Below are 22,442 nucleotides of genomic sequence, written 5' to 3' on the forward strand. Positions count from 1 at the left end.
TGAACAACACAGTAAATGAAATGAAAAAGATTCTACATGGGATCAATAGCAGAATAACTGAGGCAGAAGAACGGATAAGTGACCTGGAAGATAAAAGAGTGAAAATAACTACTGCAGAGCAGAATAAAGAAAAAAGAATGAAAAGAACTGAGGACAGTCTCAGAGACCTCTGGGACAACACTAATCACACCAACATTCAAATTATAGGGGTTCCAGAAGAAGAAGAGAAAAAGAAAGGGACTGAGAAGATATTTGAAGAGATTATAGTTGAAAATTTCCCTAATATGGGAAAGGAAATAGTTAATCAAGTCCAGGAAGCACAGAGAGTCCCATACAAGATAAATCCAAGGAGTAATACGCCAAGACACATATTAATCAAACTGTCAAAAATTAAATACAAAGAAAGCATATTAAAAGCAGCAAAGGAAAAACAAAAAATAACACACAAGGGAATCCCCATAAGGTTAACAGCTGATCTCTCAGCAGAAACTCTGCAAGCCAGAAGGGAGTGACAGGACATACTGAAAGTGATGAAGGAGAAAAACCTGCAACCAAGATTACTCTACACAGCAAGGATCTCATTCAGATTTGATGGAGAAATTAAAACCTTTACAGACAAGCAAAAGCTGAGAGAGTTCAGCACCACCAAACCAGCTTTACAACAAATGCTACAGGAACTTCTCTAGGCAAGAAACACAAGAGAAGGAAAAGACCTATAATAACGAACCCAAAACAATTAAGAAAATGAGAATAGGAACATACATACTGATACTTACCTTAAATGTAAATGGACTAAATGCTCCCACCAAAAGACACAGATTGGCTGAATGGATACAAAAACAAGACCCATATATATGCTGTCTACAAGAGACCCACTTCAGACCTAGAGACACATACAGACTGAAAGTAAGGGGATGGAAAAAGATATTCCATGCAAATGGAAACCAAAAGAAAGCTGGAGTAGCAATTCTCATATCAGACAAAATAGACTTTAAAATCAAGACTATTAGAAGACACAAATAAGGACACTACATAATGATCAAGGGATCGATCCAAGAAGAAGATATAACAATTGTAAATATTTATGCACCCAACATAGGAGCACCTCAATACATAAGGCAAATACTAACAGCCATAAAAGGGGAAATCGACAGTAACACATTCCTAGTAGGGGACTTTAACACCCCACTTTCACCAATGGACAGATCATCCAAAATGAAAATAAATAAGGAAACACAAGCTTTAAATGATACATTAAACAAGATGGACTTAGTTGATATTTATAGGACACTCCATCCAAAAACAACAGAATACACATTTTTCTCAAGTGTTCATGGAACATTCTCCAGGATAGATCATATCTTGGGCCACAAATCAAGCCTTGGTAAATTTAAGAAAATTGAAATCGTATCAAGTATCTTTTCTGACCAGAACGATATGAGACTAGATAACAATTACAGGAAAAGATCTGTAAAAACTACAAACACATGGAGGCTAAACAATACACTACTTAATAACGAAGTGATCACTGAAGACATCAAAGAGGAAATTAAAAAATACCTAGAAACAAATGACAACGGAGACACGACGACCCAAAACCTATGGGATGCAGGAAAAGCAGTTCTAAGAGGGAAGTTTATAGCAATACAAGCCCACCTTAAGAAGCAGGAAACATCTCGAATAAACAACCTAACCTTGCACCTAAAGCAATTAGAGAAAGAAGAACAAAAAACCCCCAAACTTAGCAGAAGGAAAGAAATCATAAAAATCAGATCAGAAATAAATGAAAAAGAAATGAAGGAAACAATAGCAAAGATCAATAAAACTAAAAGCTGGTTCTTTAAGAAGATAAACAAAATGGATAAACCTTTAGCCAGATTCATCAAGAAAAAAAGGGAGAAGACTCAAATCAATAGAATTAGAAATGAAACAGAAGAAGTAACAACTGACACTGCAGAAATACAAAAGATCATGAGAGATTACTACAAGCAACTCTATGCTAATAAAATGGACAACCTGGAAGAAATGGACAAATTCTTAAAAATGCACAACCTGCCAAGACTGAATCAGGAAGAAATAGAAAATATGAACAGACCAATCACAAGCACTGAAATTGAAACTGTGATTAAAAATCTTCCAACAAACAAAAGCCCAGGACCAGATGGCTTCACAGGCGAATTCTATCAAACATTTAGAGGAGAGATAACACCTCTCCTTCTCAAACTCTTCCAAAATATAGCAGAGGGAGGAACACTCCCAAATTCCTTCTATGAGGCCACCATCACCTTGATATCAAAACCAGAGAAGGATGTCACAAAGAAAGAAAACTACAGGCCAATATCACTGAGGAACATAGATGCAAAAATCCTCAATAAAATACTAGCAAACAGAATCCAACAGCACATTAAAAGGATCATACACCATGATCAAGTGGGGTTTATTCCAGGAATACAAGGATTCTTCAATATACGCAAGTCTATCAATGTGATAAACCATATTAACAAATTGAAGGAGAAAAACCATACGATCATCTCAATAGATGCAGAGAAAGCTTTTGACAAAATTCAACACCGATTTATGATAAAAACCCTGCAGAAAGTAGGCATAGAGGGAACTTTCCTCAACATAATAAAGGCCATATATGACAAGCCCACAGCCAACATCATCCTCAATGGTGAAAAACTGCAAGCATTTCCACTAAGATCAGGAACAAGACAAGGTTGCCCACTCTCACCACTCTTACTCAACATAGTTTTGGAAGTTTTAGCCACAGCAATCAGAGAAGAAAAGGAAATGAATCCAAACCGGAAAAGAAGAAGTAAAGCTGTCACAGTTTGCAGATGACATGATACGATACATAGAGAATCCTAAAGATGCTACCAGAAAACTACTAGAGCTAATCAATGAATTTGGTAAAGCAGCAGGATACAAAATTAATGCACAGAAATCTCTGGCATACCTATACACTAATGATGAAAAATCTGAAAGTGAAATCAAGAAAACACTCCCATTTACCATTGCAACAAAAAGAATAAAATATCTAGGAATCAACCTACCTAAGGAGACAAAAGACCTGTATGCAGAAAATTATAAGACACTGATGAAAGAAATTAAAGATGATACAAATAGATGGAGAGATATACCATGTTCTTGGATTGGAAGAATCAACATTGTGAAAATGACTCTACTACCCAAAGCAATCTATAGATTCAATGCAATCCCTATCAAACTACCACTGGCATTTTTCACAGTACTAGAACAAAAAAATTTCACAATTTGTATGGAAACACAAAGGACCCCGAATAGCCAAAGCAATCTTGAGAACGAAAAACAGAGCTCGAGGAATCAGACTCCCTGACTTCAGACTATACTACAAAGCTACAGTAATCAAGACAGTATGGTACTGGCACAAAAACAGAAAGATAGATCAATGGAACAGGGTAGAAAGCCCAGAGATAAACCCACGCACATATGGTCACCTTATCTTTGATAAAGGAGGCAGGAATGTACAGTGGAGAAAGGACAGCCTCTTCAATAAGTGGTGCTGGGAAAACTGGACAGGTACATGTAAAAGTATGAGATTAGATCACTCCCTAACACCATACACAAAAATAAGCTCAAAATGGATTAAAGACCTAAATATAAGGCCAGAAACTGTCAAACTCTTAGAAGAAAACATAGGCAGAACATTCTATGACAGAAATCACAGCAAGATCCTTTTTGACCCACCTCCTAGAGAAATGGAAATAAAAATAAACAAATGGGACCTAATGAAACTTCAAAGCTTTTGCACAGCAAAGGAAACCATAAACAAGACCAAAAGACAACCCTCAGAATGGGAGAAAATATTTGCAAATGAAGCAACTGACAAAGGATTAAACTCCAAAATTTACAAGCAGCTCATGCAGCTCAATAACAAAAAAGCAAACAACCCAATCCAAAAATGGGCAGAAGACCTAAATAGACATTTCTCCAAAGAAGATATACAGACTGCCAACAAACACATGAAAGAATGCTCAACATCAATCATAAGAGAAATGTAAATCAAAACTACAATGAGATATCATCTCACACCAGTCAGAATGGCCATCATCAAAAAATCTAGAAACAATAAATGCTGGAGAGGGTGTGGAGAAAAGGGAATACTCTTGCACTGCTGGTGGGAATGTGAATTGGTTCAGCCACTATGGAGAACAGTATGCAGGTTTCTTAAAAAACTACAAATAGAACTACCATATGACCCAGCAATCCCACTACTGGGCATATATCCTGAGAAAACCAAAATTCAAAAAGAGTAATGTACCAAAATGTTCATTGCAGCTCTATTTACTATAGCCCAGAGATGGAAACAACCTAAGTGCCCATCATCGGATGAATGGATAAAGAAGATGTGGCACATATATACAATGGAATATTACTCAGCCATAAAAAGAAACGAAGTTGAGCTATTTGTAATGAGGTGGATGACAGACAGGATGGACTCTGTCTGTCATACAGAGTGAAGTAAGTCAGAAAGAGAAAGACAAATACCGTATTCTAACACATATATATGGAATTTAAGAAAAAAAAATGTCATGAAGAACTTAGGGGTAAGACCGGAATAAAGACACAGACCTACTGGAAAGCGGACTTGAGGATATGGGGAGGGGAAAGGGTGAGCTGTGACAGGGCGAGAGAGAGGCATGGACATATATACACGAACAAACGTAAGGTAGATAGCTAGTGGGAAGCAGCCACATGGCACAGGGATATTGGCTTGGTGCTTTGTGACCACCTGGAGGGGTGGGATAGGGAGGGTGGGAGGGAGGGAGACGCAAGAGGGAAGAGATATGGGAACATATGTATAACTGATTCATTTTGTTATAAAGCAGAAACTAACACACCATTGTAAAGCAATTATACCCCAATAAAGATGTTAAAAAAAAAAAAAAAGAAGGAAAACGAGAAGAATATCTTTTTGGAATAGGCACACAAAAATTATTAGCAAGTCAACTTTAGCAATATATAAAAAAGTTAATACGTCATAACTAAGTGGAGTTTATCCCAGGAACTAGGTTGTATCAACATTCAAGCATAAATCAATTCATCATATTAACAGATTAAGGAAAACATATGAGTATATCATAGATGTGAAAAAAGCAATGACAAAGTTCAACATTCATTCATTGTTTTAAAAATCTTGGTAAACCAGAAATACAAGGGAATGTACTCAACCTGATAAAGGGCCTGTACAAAAAAACTAGAGCTAATATATTATAGGAGATTGGGAAAAATTCTTTTATTTAGAGTTTCTGAATCTTTCATTTTATATCTATGTAAACTTGCCTTATTTCTCTTTGTGTAAAAGGTAACTCGGTATATTGTTATGATGAACACTGTATATAAAAGGAAATATAATATATAAGCTTATGCAAACTTACATTACCTAGTCAAATTGACAGGCCAACATAACAGATTTATTAGTATTACATCTTTAATTACAAAATAACATATACTCATTATAATAAACATTAAAGATGCAGAAAATAGAAAATTGAAGAGATAGCCATTGATATAAGTGAGTAGTCTGTTCTTTTAGACTTATTCACACACACATTCAGAGTGGTGGTCCATTTATTTCACAAGAATAAGATCACACTGTATGTGTTGTTCTGCATCTTGTTTTTTTTCCATTAAAATATTTTGTGGATATATTTCTATGTCAGTATATATTTATCCTATTATTTTTTTGGTAAGCCCACACGTTTGGTGTATCTTAGTGTGTAAATTAGGGAATTTAAGTCTACAAAAGAGCTTAGCATCCTTATTATTTCTTCCGCACTTTAACTATCTGTCTATAAAACTAATTACAATAGTCCAAAGTATTTTTATCCTGAAATTAAAGTAGATATCATTGTCTTATTAAAGGATAGCTGATCCAAACAAAAAGCAACTGGAATGAAATACATGACAGGAGGTTTATATCCTGAACAGTTTAATTTACATTTCGAACTGTATTATTTTAAAAATGTACTAAATTTCCACCCTCATTACAGTGTGGTATAAAACATCCCTAGAAACCTCTTTTCCTGGCAGATAAATCAGAGAAAGAATATCTCGGTATAAGCTAAAAAATGAGGCCAAACCTATAAATCCCTTAATACTATTCATAAAAGCTTTGACTACATATTTAGTAGATTCAGTAATTTTTCAAAGGAAAAAGCAATCTGACTTTACAGGGTTTATTTTGTAATTGCCTAAAAAGTACTTTCCTAGAAAAAAAGAAATAAAACTTTTTGAAATATCCTAGAGTGAGCAGCTATACAGAATTAATTTCTTTGGGTAGATCAAGTTAATCACTAAAATAAAAAAGAAAATTTTAAAGAAATCTTATAGAAATAATCAACATGAACCTAGAAGCACACGAGTGCTCCCTATAAAATCAAAAGAAGCAAGCCTCAGACCTCCAAATTATGCAAGAGTTTCTGCATCTTCCAAGTGCCAGCATAAGGAACTACTAACGTCTGATTAGTTTTCCACTGTCCAAGTTATACAGATGGGTTTCTGTTCCTCCCTTCAACTCAGGCACAAACTTACTATTTCTTTAAATGCTGGATAACTTCAAATCACATGCAAGGATTTTACAGAATAATATTGAATCTTTTGAAACTTAAACCTTATATAATCCCTTCAGTCTATGTCTACTAAGGTTATAAATAATGTAACAAAGCAATAGTAATTCTAGTTTATGAACTCATTTCTTCTCCAACTTCTTCAAATAAACTTGCCCTAAGAGATTAAACTGATTTTATTATATAAATTAGTATTAGATGGTATATTATTTTTAGTTGACATTAAAATGTGAAAATATATGTGCCAGTGTTACAGGCATATAAAAATGGTTCATTTAATTTATATCTGTGGGAACTAAGGACCAATTCCTATTACTGTATTAATAGTGCATGATTTTTTAACTTGGCCTGTCCCCAGATTAGATACATTTTTAAAATGTAAGTTCTTATTCTACACTTCACATATATTCATACATAGTACTTCTACTTCTACAAAAACAAATGCCAATCTTTAAGTACAACAATTGAAGAATAGGTCTGTCTCTGACTGGAGCCTAAGACATACAGGGTATCTTGGCAACCGTTCAATGTGGTTTGATTCGGCCAGAATACCTATTCATGTATTCACAAAATTCCAATGTTGAATAAATGATCATCCCAACAAGCAAATATTGGTAACTTACTACCTGTAGGACTCCGAACTAAAAACAAACAGACCATGGTTCTGCCTCAATCTTCCTTATCTCAACAAATGTCATCATTGTTTATCCCGATGTCAAAGTCAGAAACCTAAGTGATAAACTCGGCATCCTCTCACTTGTCTCACTTCATTCCATCAATAACAAGTGCTTACTTCCTAGATATATCTCAAATCTTGGCCCTATGCCTCTATTCTGGTCTCAACCTCCATGATATATCACCTGTACTGCTGCAGGAAACTTCTGTTATTTTTTGCTTCCACTCTGGCCCCCCTAGAGTTGATTCTTTACAGAGCAACTAAAGGACTTTTATTTACATATGTGTAAATCAAGGACAGAAGTCTGTAGACACTGCCACACTGTTTTCTGGTCTATGAGTTGCTCTACAGAAGTTTAAGACCAGTTAAGATATTCCCTTTAACAAAGATATTTGCTTATTCTGTCTTATTATGCCCACAAAATTTTCCTTATCTTCTCTCTCTTATTGAACTTTTGTGCCTTCCAATCTGCAAACTGAAGCTTTTATCTCTTTTAGAAAATGTTTCTATATTATCTTTATGCTTTTTTTCAGTTCCTTTCTTCAGTTTTCTTTACAACCTTTCTGCTGACTTCACTACCTTTCTGCTTCTTTACAATCATTATTTATTGTCCTCAGACATTTTGATTTGTGATTTCCTCAAGGTTAACCTTTGTCATTGAATTTTTTCAGTCTTATGTATGTTTGTATGTATATGTGTAACATTTGCCTTTCATTAGGTAAAGTTTCAAATCCTTCTTCAGTTTCTTGAGTGCTACCAATGCACTATCTCTGATTGTCTTTTCTGAACTCTTAACAGTGCTTCTTTGAGCACCTGTTAAGAGAAGAACCATATTATTTTTCACTTCCTTGAGATAAAAGAGTATATGAATTTTGTGTTTATTTAGGTAATTCTTCCATAAAGCATGTTCCTCTGTCTTTTCCTTATGTTATTTCTCTCTTTTTTCAGCTTTTATATGTAAGCCTTTTCTCTTTAGTACTCACCTTTAAATGGGGCATTTCCTGCTGAAGCAAAAGTGGCGAAAGCCAAGAAGAAACAGGTTGATTTGAGAACTTTTGTAGAGACTCATGCAGCTTCTTACCAAACTCTCTCCACTTTCTTTTCCTCCTGGGTATTAATTTTAAACTTTCAGGTAGTGGTGTAGCTCCCACCTTCTGCCCTTTCAGATACAGACTCTGCAAGCTGCTCACCAGTGGCTCCCATATCCTCTTTTCCTTCCCCCTCCTTTACCTAAAGGAGCATCTCTGGGTTGGAAGGCTGGCTAGAGAATATTAGAAATGGCTTGCCACCAAAGACTCTCTTTCCATATGCCTTCAGTTACTCCGAGGGCCTGCAGTAGAATCCCTCTCTTATGGGATATACTCCTCCTCTCCAAGAGACCGTCCACATCCACTCAACAGCCTTTCAGGATGCTAATGCTCATGGCAAACACATAGAAGATTCTCCCTGTCCCCATGACTTCCCAACAACCGCCATGTGTCCATCACTGCTCTGAACTGGGGGTTGCAGAGTTTTATTTTAGAAGGGCTTGTTCTCTGTTATTCCTTTTCTTGTTAGTTTTTGTTGAGTTAGAAGAAGGGCAATATCCTGCTATTTTCAATACGAGTTCCTATAATCGACTATGTTTTAGGTAAATTTTTTGGATTGTTTAGGAACGGCTTGTGTTCACATAGTGTGAACTACAGTTAAACTTTGCAACGATCTGGTTAACTTGGTCAATGCAGACAGCCAAGATAAATTTGTGTTTAATAATTTATACTAATCAGATGAACCAAATCTCCTTTTCATTTTGTGCTATACAGAAGGCCTGCAAATAACATTCTACTGACAGTATCTTCCTCTCAGGATACACCTGAGGAACTAGCCATGCCTGCCTGGTTTCAGATAAGATTCAACTTCTCTACATGATTCATGTGCAGTCTGATTGAAGGATTAAATATTTCTGAATACTAATCCCATTTGACAAGGACAGGCACGAATACTTCTTTTGCAGGGACTGACTCAGGGTCTATACTGCTCTTTCTTTAAGTCCCTGTCTTGTGTCCTAGCTAGGTCCTGACTCTGTCACGTATGTCACAATTTCCATGCCTCTCACACTGCTTGGAATGGAGCAGAGGCCCAGCATCAGTCTATTACTATTGTCTATAATAAAGCAAAAGATGGATTTAAATAAGCAAATTTCTTCTGCCGTACTTCCAGTTTTTAAACATCTGGAGTAGTTTAAAAGCCTAATTTCTAAAAATCAAGCAACATAAATTAATAATTATACAAATTTTAATATATTTTGAAAATTTTAAAATATATTTGAAAATCTAAAAGACCCAAAGTATTATTCTTAAATAAAATACCCTTCTAATTAGAGTGAATGTGTAACATAGTAAAGATTTAAAAAGAAGAACCTATTTGTAAAAAAATAATACAACATATGCACGTGACAGTTTATGACATATATATTTAAAGTTTGTAGATATTCTTGGAAAAGAGCTTAATGCCACTTTTATTACCTTTAATTCACTCATTTTTATGCTAGCTTAAATTTTAAGGCTTATGTGAGCCAACTTTAGTCCTTCAATGTTTAATAAAATGAAGAATGTACAAGACTAAATGTAGATTAGACTTAGGCATAAGGGCTAGAACTGAAATGCTCTATATATGAAAGAAGTCAAGAATCATTATGATTGACCTCATAGTACCCTAGGGAAGGTATACTCTTCTGACACTGCTTATTTGAGTACAGAAAGTCATGACAGCAACAGTGAAAAGTAAAAAGTTTACTAGTTTCCTCACAGCTTAGTTCTTGTTGGGTTTTTTTTTTTTGCAGTACGCAGGCCTCTAACTGTTGTGGCCTCTCCCGTTGTGGAGCACCGGCTCTGGAGGTGCAGGCTCGGCGGCCATGGCTCACGGGCCTAGCTGCTCCGTGGCATGTGGGATCTTCCTGGACTGGAGCACGAACCCGCGTCCCCTGCACCGGCAGTCAGACTCTCAACCACTGCGCCACCAGAGAAGTCCCACAGCTTAGTTTTTTTAAAGTGTCATCTTAATTTTCTGTTGGCCCTCATTTTTCACATTTATTTGGTTTACTACAAGACCTTATTTCATCCCCTCCTAAGCCATAGATAAAGTAATTCACTAATTGCATCAGCTACAGGATAATTTTATATTTAGAACTTCAGAAATGTCCTCCCTTGGCTAATATAAACCATGTTTTAAAACCAATATTAAACTGGCTATCATCTACACAGCTGAAATTTATTTTTAACTCCACAAAAATTTTCAGTTACACTATAAAAAAGATCACTATTATAAAAAAGAAGTCTGACATGTGTGTATCATGTTTTATTATCTTATATTTTTACGCCCTATTATCTTCCAAATTAATTTGGCAGAGTATTTGGGAAACAGTCTAGGAATTTAAAGGAAAAAATGAAATCACAGTAAGATGGAGTCTTAAAATAGCCTGAACTGAGGATTAGTGTTTAATTGAGAACTTTCTGACGATGCCATGATTTTGAAATAAAGCAGAACTTTTTCAACTTTTCCAGACCTTTTAACAATGTGGCAAATTTCATTTTGCTCCTGTGGCTGTATTAATCCATTATACTCCTGGGCAAATGGAGCCCAAAACTTATCTCTACTACATAAACAAATTCAAACAAATAAGCCTTCAGACATTACTCAATCCTGAAGGACATTCAGGAAGTTTGAGATCAGATCACACACTTTTTGTAATTGTGTTCAGAAAACTAGGCCTCTCTGACAAAATATCAAGGTAAAGAAGCCTAAGTACAAATATAGAAGATGAGGAGAGTCAATAATTTGCGATGTTTTGGTTGAAGTTGAGGGCTTTTCTCAACCTGGACTATTTCTATGAAACAGTGGTTTTTGGAAGTATTTTAATATCAATTCCATTTATTAATTCAAAAGATATTTACTGAGTATCTACTGCATGTTAGAATGCCTCAGAGACATTAATGAATAAAACAGATTTCTGCCCAAATGGAGCTTACATTCTATCTGGGGGACAGTAAAAGCAATAAAGACCATAAGCAAGTGCGTTAGAAGGTGATAAGTGCTAGAGAATAAACAAAAATTATTACTCTGGTAAATCTAGTCAGTATTAATCTAGTAGATCTATACAGCGTTTTATCTGTAATAGTAATCCATTAAATTACATAAATTATACAGTAATCTATACCTAACCTAGGAATTCTATGTAGTATGGTAAATACTATATACTATATAGTATAGTGTATCTTTTATAGAAAAAACTTGCTTTATCAGGAACTCTATAGAATCATACCGATAATCATATCAATGATTTAGAATGTTGTTATCCATAGTAAACAACAGATTAAAAATGACATTTAACCCAAACTTCATATTTGTTGTGGTTGGTATTAATCCAAGAGACAAAATACTCACAAAACCATTCTAAGTCCACAGCTGACAAGGCTTTTACATGCAAGTAAACATAAAGTTGTGAATCTGCTGGGTTATATGGTCATCTCTTGGGTATCCCGGTAGTTTTGATTTGAAAAGAGTTTAGATACAGATCATTTTTTAAACTACCTTTTTTTTTTTTTTTGCGGTACGCGGGCCTCTCACTGCTGTGGCCTCTCCCGTTGCGGAGCACAGGCTCCGGACGTGCAGGCTCAGCGGCCATGGCTCACGGGTCCAGCCGCTCCGCGGCATGTGGGATCTTCCTGGACCGGGGCATGAACCCGTGTCCCCTGCATCGGCAGGTGGACTCTCAACCACTGCGCCACCAGGGAAGCCCTAAACTACCTTTTATAAAACTACAAAACTAACACAAATCTTTGGAGGCCACTATCGGAGATACACTTACCAAATTACACAGAGCACTCAGATTTTATTATTCAATGGATTGAGGTTATATACAGGCTCCCCACACTACAATTTTCGTTTGGGTTTTAGGGCACTGGCCTGGTTTTCTGCAATATACCATTTACATGGGCTGGATAGGTAACCTCTCTACCTCTGACACTGGTTACTAACATCAGTTTGAAAGATTTCCCATCTAACTTTGTACATGATTTAATTAGAACAAATAAACCTAACTCTCACGACAAGTATGAGTAACATCATTTCTGTGAATAATACAAAAGTACTTTCCAGTTTCCTGTGATCCTCCCACCATTTGAAAGCTCATTATGGCACTCTGTTCCAAGCTCTAAAAACGTGTTTAATCCATATGACGTCAGAGAAGTTGCCAAAAAAGGCTAAGAATCATGGTGGCTGAAAAGTAATTATCCAGTTAAGTATTTAACAATTTCCGGCTATTTGGTTTAAAGTTTATGGTTGTAGCATCCTCAGGGCCCCAATCTAACCCTGATATGTGGTTAGGAAGATTGCCTGGAGACAAGATTGTAACCAACTGGTTATAAGCTCAGAAATAACTACAGTCATGGATGGAGTTAATACTTTGTCTCTGAAGATACTATTAATAACAATACCGGACGGCTCACTTCTCCCTGTCACCTGGGTTCAGGTTCTTATATGTTGAATGAGATTGGAAAGACAGAAAAACTGTGTCGCCTGGGTATTTACATATGCAAAGTTTGAGGGGCTGTAGCAGGGAGTGTGTAGCACCATCTGGATGAAGACATGGAATGGCTTATCCTCTGACTGTATTGAATATTTTTAATTGTATTTTAAAAATTTTCCCCAGTTTTTCATACTTTTCATATATCTCTTCTCCTTTTTGGTCAATTGAAAAATATTTATTAGGTGGCTAGAAGGTAAGCCATCTCTAGTCAGGCTTGCTGATGAGGCTCCTCTTGGAAACAGTATTGGGTTAAAGGTTCCCATCCACAGTGCCAGATTCTCCCAGCGCACTGAAAGGAGCCCAGACACATGGGTGACTCTGTGCACACAGGCTGAAGGCTAACTCACCTTGGCAAGCTCCAGTGCGGATGTTGGGGATGAAGCCCCGCCGGCAGGGCTGAGGCTGGGCGGGACACATCTCACAGGGGTGGCCCCAGGCCCGTCCAATGGTGGCACAGCACAGAGTCTTTGTGCAGACAATGCCTGTCAGCTGCCCTTGGCACATCTGGTTGTTGACCTGAGTGAAACATGGGCCTGTCCTGTAATCTGGAATGTGAAAGAAGACAGGAAGACAGGTTTTATGATCACACACCAGTCTTACACCAGGACCTCCAAATACATAAAACAGAGACTCTTCTGATGAAAACATCGCACAACAAGAGGCCAATGTGTTTGATTTTGAAAATTCTTAATTTTTCAATATTGAGAAGTGCATTACAAGAATTCAATGTATTCTACCCTAGACACTGTAAATAGATGGCTCAAGGGTTGTGTCTGGGACACAGATGTGTTTTCTTGGCCGCCTAATGTTTTAAAAGAATTTAAATGAGTAGCCAACATTTTTAAATGGGGAAATTTCACATGAAATTTATATTTCTGGCTTTTCTTAAAAAGTTGGAAGTTCTAGCCATGCTAGGCCTGACATGTTGCATGGCAGTAGTGGAGTGAAGTGTGTCCCCTCTATGACAGCACCGCCACAGCCACTCAGCCCTCTTCACTCACTGGTGTGCGCCACCTGTGCCCTGATGGTACCTGCTTTAGTGGCTCCTCTTTACCGAGAAAAATTTCTTCTTTCACTAGGTGGTCAAGAGTTCAGAAAATCAAAACAGAACCAATGAAGATATACCCTTCCATATCACGTCTATATTTGGGCAGTCCAGAATGTCTACAATCATTTAGTTCTAACAATTGATTTCTGTTTCCTTGTCAGTCTGTTTAGTTCTATGTGTAGCTCAGCTTGGAACACAGTACTAATAAGGCCCATGGTCATGGATTCTTTCCAAGTTAATATTATATGATCTCTATTCTCTAGAAGATGATTGTACAATTGTCCAGCTCGGTTATGATGATGATAAAAACGTTAGCAAATGTGTGTCACTTATGATCTACACGCAGACTCTTCTATGAATATTAAGGACAGCTATTATGACCCTTGGGTCACAAAGTGGTTCATGGACCAGCAACAAATGCATCACTCAGGAGCTGGTTAGAAATGCAGACTGAGGCCTCATACCAGACACACTGACTTAGAATATGCATTTAACAAGATATTTAGGAGATCCATACACACCTTAAAGTTTAAGAAGGACTGATCCAGACTACAAGCAACTTGAAAGCTGTGCATTTCTATTATATCTCTCTTCCTGCTATAATTTACTTAAATGACTCTTTAAGATGATCAGTATATGTATATTATTTTAAGCAGAACTGAATTATTAATGGATTTTTAATTTGTTGCTTGTGTTTTGAAAGACACAGAAAATCAGAGAAAGGTCAGTTTCCCAAAGACTGACGAATTAAATGATTAACATTTGTTATAAAGTTACAACAGAAATATGTGAAAAAGCTTTTCCCCCATTTACAGAGATTTGTATGCATACAGTTTATTAACTCTTGGGAATGTAAGAGGATAGTCAGGATTTCCTGATAAGCCTTAATGCAAATGACATAATTCCATTTGAAGGGGAAAGCCAGAACAAGTTTATTTCAGATTTTTGTAAGAACAAAACAATGTTACATTCCATGGAAGAACAGTCAATAATGTTGGTAAGATTTTTATGAAAAACTGTTCCTGGGAAATATCAAACTTGGATATAATTTAACATTCAAAATGCTAAACAAGAACAACTTAGATTTCATCTAAATGCTACAGTATGACAAAAATACACCTTAGAGCCACATAAAATTTCTGTTTCTTAATGAAGAATGAGGCTTTGTCAGATACAAGAACATTTTAAAAGTTCAATATAAAGGGAAAAAATCTAAAATAGGTAACTTTTTTAGCAAGCTGGCTTAACATTCTGTTACTCTGCAACTGAACTTCAACAAAAATAGCTCATTTTAATCCATTACACAAGAACAGATGTGCTGGCTGCAAATCACGTTTTTGAAGAAGACAATCTTTGTATTATACATGTAGATATGTCAACCTTGTAAAGAAGCATGCTTCCCATACCACAAATTGCCAGGTCATAAATTTTTTAAACCTACTCTATTGTCCTTCAGGCAACACGTTATTTTGCCATTTTAAATAAATATTAGACTTACGATAAATTGTATCACGTTCTGAACAAGTAGGGAAAAGCCTACTTTTCACCAAGTCTCTTTTTCTGTTTTTTTTTTTCATAGATTCATGCATATATACCTACGTTCACATTCTGTACCCTTTTAGGATTCCCAGAGAGAAGCCTGCATAGCCTCTCTCATAATCTCATTCTTAAGTAAACCAGTTTGTCAGGAAATGCCTTCCTTCTAACTACAGCACCTTCTTAAAATTGTGTCCTCTTAGTCTGATCTTCTTGGAGAAGAGGACTATCTTGACAAGGATAGCTGTTTGTCCCTGCAAACGACCCTGCATGTTAAAGGCCCTAATTAAGCCAACCCCAGACTCCCCTTCCCGGAAACAGAGTTTACCATTCCTTATTTCTTCTGCCTGTATTTCCCTTCGTTAAGACTGTGCTTCAGAATCTATTTTCTTACATGGTTACACTTTGCTTTCTGGTTGGCAAGTGATTACCTTAAAATTTAAACTTACAATGTAACCTATTTATTCCAGAATTACTCACATGTAAAATGTGAACAAATATTAGATACTGAAAAGAGATTTAAATTTCCTGATCAGATTTTAAAACCATTCTGTCCCAGACATTACTAGCATTTTAATTATGGTCAAAGAGTACTAAGAGACCTTAATTAAATGTTATGATTGGCCATACACTCATCAAGTTTTCACTTCAAGTAAAATATTATTGTATACCATGCTAACGATTCATAGGTAAGGACATACTTGCAGTGTGTTAACAAAGGATAAAAGGAGTGAACTGCTTAACACTTGGTATGCTGGAACCAGTGGGTTGGAAACAGATATTTTCCTCATTACTATATGACCAAGAAAATTTTGTTAAAAATTATCCTGTGAAACACAAATATTGCTATTTTGATTTTCAAATATCTAACTGCAATACAGCATATTAATTGGCTTTATATAATTTCACTTTTATTCACATTAAGCAATTGGTACAATTAGCAAACTCATCAAAAACTTAAATTCATTAAGGTATAACTTATACATCTATATTCATCTGTTTTAAATGTACAATTCAATGATTTTTCATAAATTTTATTGAAATGTGCAACCATCCCCACAATCCAACTTTAGGACATTTGCATCACCCCAAAAAGATTCCTTGTGCTCATTCCCAGCCCCCATCAACCACTAATCTTTCTGTCACTATAAATCTGCCTTTTCTGGACAATTTCATAGAAATGGAATCATATGATATGTGATCTTTCTTGTCTGGCTTCTTTTGGTTAGCATAATGTTCTTGAGGATCATCCATGCAATGGCATGGGTCAGTACTTCAATCCTTTTTACTGCTGAATAATATTCCACTATATGGATATACCACATCTGATAACCAACCAGTGGCCTTTTGCTGGGCCGTACAGTGAGCACATGTTTAACTTTTAAAGAAACTGTCAAACTGTTTTCCAAAATGACTTCATGGTTTTATATTCCTACCAGTAATGAGTGAGAGTTCCAATTCCTCCACATCCGTGCTAATATTTTCTAGTTTCTATCTTTATTATTATAGCCTATGTTACCATTTTACTTTAAATAAATACAATTGAATATAGTTGGGAATTTTGCTATATTTCACAAGTCCTCTTAATATAACTAGCGATGCTAAACAGTGATAGCTAACCAAAGATGAGCATTATTGTCATATGGACAACCAGACAAACTTTGCAGAGGTTTCCAGAAGGTAAAGACAAAAACAGGTCTGCTGGGGATTTGGGATTGAGGGAGAAATTTTTTATTTATTCATTTATTTTTTTGCTTATTTATTCTTTTTGTTTTGTTTTGTGGAAGAGACGAGGATTACTAAAAGTCAATGGGAATGACCTAGTTGAAAGGGAGGGTTTCTGATTACCATAGAGAATAATAATTTCTAGTATAAGACCCCTAAGGAGTCAGGCTGAGAGTGAAACCAGAATTTGTGTGGAGTTATCCTTAGACAGGAGAAAAAAAGCACTGTTCTTGTAACCCAAGGGAGGAATGGCAGGCTGCACAGAGATGTAGGCATGTTTGTATAGTAGAGGATAACGAGCAATGTCCTCTCAGATACCTTCTCTTTTCTTTGTAAAACAGGTGGGACAGTAGGTCTTTGGCAGAGGTTAGCTGGGGTGTCAGATCTCGGAGGCTAACTGAGATGGACACTGCAGATACCAAGAGAGGGAGCTGACCTGAGAATCCAGCAAATTCCCAGGTGACAACAGCACCTCTCTATGGTGGAAGAATAAGCTGAACTTATAATGGGACCCATCTGTCTGTTTTGTGACTTTTTCCAACAGCTCTAGGCAGCTGAGAAGCTCACTCAGAGATAAGGGTTCATCTAGGATTAGGGTTTTGTCTGTCAGAGAAGAAAAAAATTCAGAATGGCAAGGGGGTGTAAGGTGTTGTTAGATATATTTTGAAATTATAGACTATGGAATCTAAGCTGGATGAGCTGGGAAGTGAAAAAAGGAATGGACTTACAGATTAAGAAGTGGGAGAAAGCAGTAAGATCAATAGACTAGGTGTCCCCAAGAAGCCCCACATGGGGCGGGAAATTAGTCACAGTGATAGCAATACATCAGCTGTCCATGTGGCTGTCGTAGTATTTATTTAACTGTCCGCAGAATGCAGTTAAGGTTCACAACTGCACAGATGTACACTCCATAATTTAGGAAAGCTACCCACAACTACTGTAATGTAAATGACATCCCCTGGAGCTGTGCAGTCAAATAATGCCATAAAGATATCCAAAATTCCATTCATCCCCACTTTAGTACACAAATAATTGCCTGATCCCAGAAGGTGTATGAAAATATGTGAGATTTCTCATCAAGCTGCACAGTCTTTGGACTTAAGCAAGAAGGCATTTCCATTCTTTCCATTCTCAGGAACCAAAGAAATACAACATGCAATCAAGTGATCGTCTTGTGTGGGAGCTGCAGACATGAGTGAGTACAATGAAGAACTAAGGAATGTGTATAATCTAAGTCTAATGATCCTGGCCATATGACAGTCTCCTTTGAGTAATGGAGTTTTTGACATAGCAATTACAAATAAGGTTTAGTGCATTCCATTATGGTTCTAATTGAGAATCTATCTAGTCAGTCTGCCAGCCGAAATATCTGATCACAGATATAACTGGAGCATGCAGAGAAGGCAACCACTCTAATTATAGTTTCCTTAGTCTCAATAAGATTTGCCTAAATGTCTGCTGGTCCAGAATTCATGCCGGGTCTAAATATTCAGAGTTAAGTGAAGTGAAATAAGATAGCGATTATCGTCCATGATGGAAAAATATCTGTCACCCTCAGGAAATTTTAGAATTAAGTACAGAAATGTTTAAGAGAATCAAAGCCATTAATTTAATACTTTTGCTTTTAGGAACTTGTGCAAAAATTATGTACCTGTAATGTTTAATAGCATCTTGCCCATTCCATTAGATTGCCTTGTAACCACAGTTTAAAATAAATAATTATGTAATTTATTTAGAGTTGTGATTTTTATGTTAAAATGTGACTATGCTTATACACACAACGGGATCATTTAAGTGAAGTTCAGATTTTTATAAATTTGTAAGTTTGAGTACTTAGACATTTAGATTTTAATTAGGTTTATGAGAGTAACTTGAGTACTTACATAGGTTTTTAAGTTGCACAACTGAAGTACTTAAGGGAGATATTAGGTGTACTTAATACATTAAAGCAGTTTAAAAGGTAGGGAGGTGTTTCATTAGCTACATATGAAAATGGGACCAAATACTATTTAAAGACCTCTTAAAGTGACTACTAAAATCTGCTAGACTTATTAGTAGATGAGTGATATTTATACGCCGAATTTGAAACCTCAAGGAATATACACTAAAGAACTGAAAGCAGGGATCTGAAGAGATATATGGACAACCACGTACACAGCACCATTATTCACAATAGTCAAGAGGTGGACACAACCCATGTGTCCATTGACTGATTAATGAATAAACGAAATACATACAATGGAATACTATTCAGTCTTAAAAAGGAAGGAAATTCTGACACATGCTACAACACGGGTGAACCTTAAGGACATTATTCTGAGTAAAGCAAACCAGCGACAAAAGGAAAAATACTGAATGATTCCACTTTTATGAAATGTCTACAGTAGTCACATTCATAGAGACAGAAAGTAGAATGGTGCTTGTCAGAGGCTGGAGGGTAGATGGGGAGTTAAGTGTTTAATGGGTTCAGTTTCAGTTTTGTAAGACAAAAAATTCTGTGGATGGATGGTGGTGATGGTAGCACAACAATGTGCATGTACTTAACGTCACTGAACTGTACACTTAAAAATGGTTAAGATGGTAAGTTTCGCATTACATGTATTTTACACAATTAAAAAATATTTTTAAAAAGCTCCCGGGGCTTCCCTGGTGGCGCAGTGGTTGAGAGTCCGCGTGCCGATGCAGGGGACACGGGTTCGTTCCCCGGTCCGGGAGGATCCCACGTGCCGCGGAGCGGCTGGGCCCGTGAGCCATGGCCGCTGAGCCTGCGCGTCCGGAGCCTGTGCTCCGCAACGGGAGGGGCCACAACAGTGAGCGGCCCGCGTACCGCAAAAAAAAAAAAAAAGCTCCCAGAATGACCAGGGTTTTGAAAGTATACTTAAAAAAGCAAACCCGAATTTTTAACACCAAAACAAATAAACTTTGAGTCTTTTTCATATACAGAGTCACCACTGAGGGCACTGAAACATCCCCCTTCCACACTGCTCACCTGCTTTGGGATGGATATTTATGCTGTTTACAACTGAGCACAAGTGCACACAGTGCTGCATGGGTCTTCTTCACTACACAGCTTGGCAGATTTTCTGTAAGGTCAGTTCCGAGGTCTGGAATTGCTGGGTCAAGTAGCCAGTTTGAAAAATATTATGGAATTGCTCTCTGAATAGGTGGTACCAATTTACACTATTATTTCCTCACACTCCTTCCAACACTGAGTAGAAGCAAACGGTTTAATTTTTATTAATTTAATGAGTGAAAAATGGTATCTCATTGTTTTCCCTGACTCATTGTCCCTACTTATTGACAATCAAGAGAGGAAAATTAACTCCGTGGCAGGCACTTTATAATGACCCTTTCTATAAACTATCTCACTTTATTTTGATGCGCTAACAATTTTTGTCATTTTTACACATGAAAAAACTAAAAATCAGACATTAAGTTATATGTGGAGAATCAAAGAGCTGGTACAAAGAAATGTATGGATACCAAGGGGGAAAGGAGAGGGGAATGGGAGGAATTGGGAGATTGGGATTGACACATATACATTACTGATACTATGTATAAAATAGACAACTAATGAGAACCTACTGTATAGCACAGGGAACTCACTCTACTTAATACACCGTGGTGACCTAAATGGGAAGGAAATCCAAAAAAGAAGGGATATATGTATACGTATAGCTGATTCATTTTGTTATACAGTAGAAACTAACACAACATTGTAAAGCAACGATACTGACAACGATACCAATTAAAATTAATTTTTTAAAAAAAGTGAAGCTGACATTGGACTTGGCCATCCACTTCATACCAAAGCACTGCACCATGCACGACGCATTAATGAGACCCTGAGAGTGAACATCCACAGTCTCAGCTTTTGGTAGCTTTGCCTTCTCCTAACAGATCAAAGTCCTTTAGCATTCAAATGAATATCGTCACCGCTCCACAAATGCCTCCTCCCATCCAATGTACAATCTCCTAATTCCCAATGAGCAAGCCTGGTCTTGCTTTGTTTCTGATTTCTCCCAAAGATGAGTCTCCATCTAGCCAGATTATGTTAGGGACAAATTCTCTCTCTTACACTGAGAGAAACATTAAAGACTTTGCTTCTGCAAATAGATGAGTAACTATTTTAATTACCACAGTTGCATTGCATTTTGTTTCTAACATAATACCGTTATTTAATATTTCAGTGGAATGTGGACTCAGCAAATAAGGACCCCTTTCACCACCCTCTACATACAGTCCTTCAAAGCACAAGGCTACTGCTGACATCAAAGAGCACTTGAAGAATGAAGAGGCAGGAAAGATAATTAGGTACTGGCCAGTGATGCAAACAAAATTGCTATCTTTGATGTCACGTTTCATAAGGATGAGGGCCATCAGAGATGTGGTCCTAAAACTCATGGCCTATGAACTTAAAGTGCACTCTCCCAAGAGCAAAGCCAATTAACTTACTTTAAGGATGACAAAAATTGCTTAAGATTATAAACTAGTAAGATTATTTAAGCAGAAAGATATTGTCACTTCTGAAAAAGAAAGTTAAAAAGACAAAAATATGTTGTCATGAGTTAATAAGGGAACCACAGGCATAAATGATTAACACAGAAGATGGATAATATGCAAGTCAAATCAACAAAGTACCAAATTTTATGGTAGCTAAGAAAAACCTATAGTATAATTAAGTAAGCCTGAATAATTTCAGGGAAAAGTAATATGGGCTCACAAACATTTATCCATTATCAATAAAGTCAGTGGAAACCAGTGTTTGAACAGATCTTATACATCCCTTGCACCAAATACAATGAGGTCACAAGACTGGATTAAAGCAGCAGTGAATAGAATATTAGGCACAGTTTGATGACAGAGTCTTTATGTAATAATATGGATGCAATGTACTGTTTTCTTTTTTTTTTTTTTTTTTTTTTGGTGGTACGCAGGCCTCCCACTATTGTGGCCTCTCCCGTTGCGGAGCACAGGCTCCGGACGCGCAGGCTCAGCGGCCGTGGCTCACGGGCTTAGCTGCTCTGCGGCATGTGGGATCTTCCCAGACTGGGGCACGAACCCACGTCCCCTGCATCAGCAGGCGGACTCTCAACCACTGCCCCACCAGGGAAGCCCTGTACTGTTTTCTTTCTGAAATTTCTGCCTAAATCAACTCCTCCTGAGCCACGTAGGCAGCTATATACATGCACTGAGTCAACCAAACATCATAAATCACAGCTTTCCCAGGAAACATGTCACACTATATGACTGGAAAACCAAAGCCCTTCTCTATGATTC

The 22,442-nt window shown here is 36.9% G+C and overlaps 1 protein-coding gene across 1 annotated transcript in view; it reads right to left on the reverse strand.

Moving 5' to 3' along the window:
* The window catches only part of FBN2 (fibrillin 2), a 234,020-nt gene that overhangs the window by 155,897 nt on the left and 55,681 nt on the right, over positions 1-22,442 (reverse strand). Inside the window, exon 6 of the mRNA XM_019924346.3 lies at positions 13,201-13,398. Within this exon, the coding sequence (XP_019779905.1) occupies positions 13,201-13,398 (198 nt within the window). The remainder of the gene's footprint in view (positions 1-13,200; positions 13,399-22,442) is intronic.

The sequence above is a fragment of the Tursiops truncatus genome, chromosome 3 (genome assembly GCF_011762595.2).
Source record: "Tursiops truncatus isolate mTurTru1 chromosome 3, mTurTru1.mat.Y, whole genome shotgun sequence".
Taxonomy (NCBI): Eukaryota; Metazoa; Chordata; class Mammalia; order Artiodactyla; family Delphinidae; genus Tursiops; species Tursiops truncatus.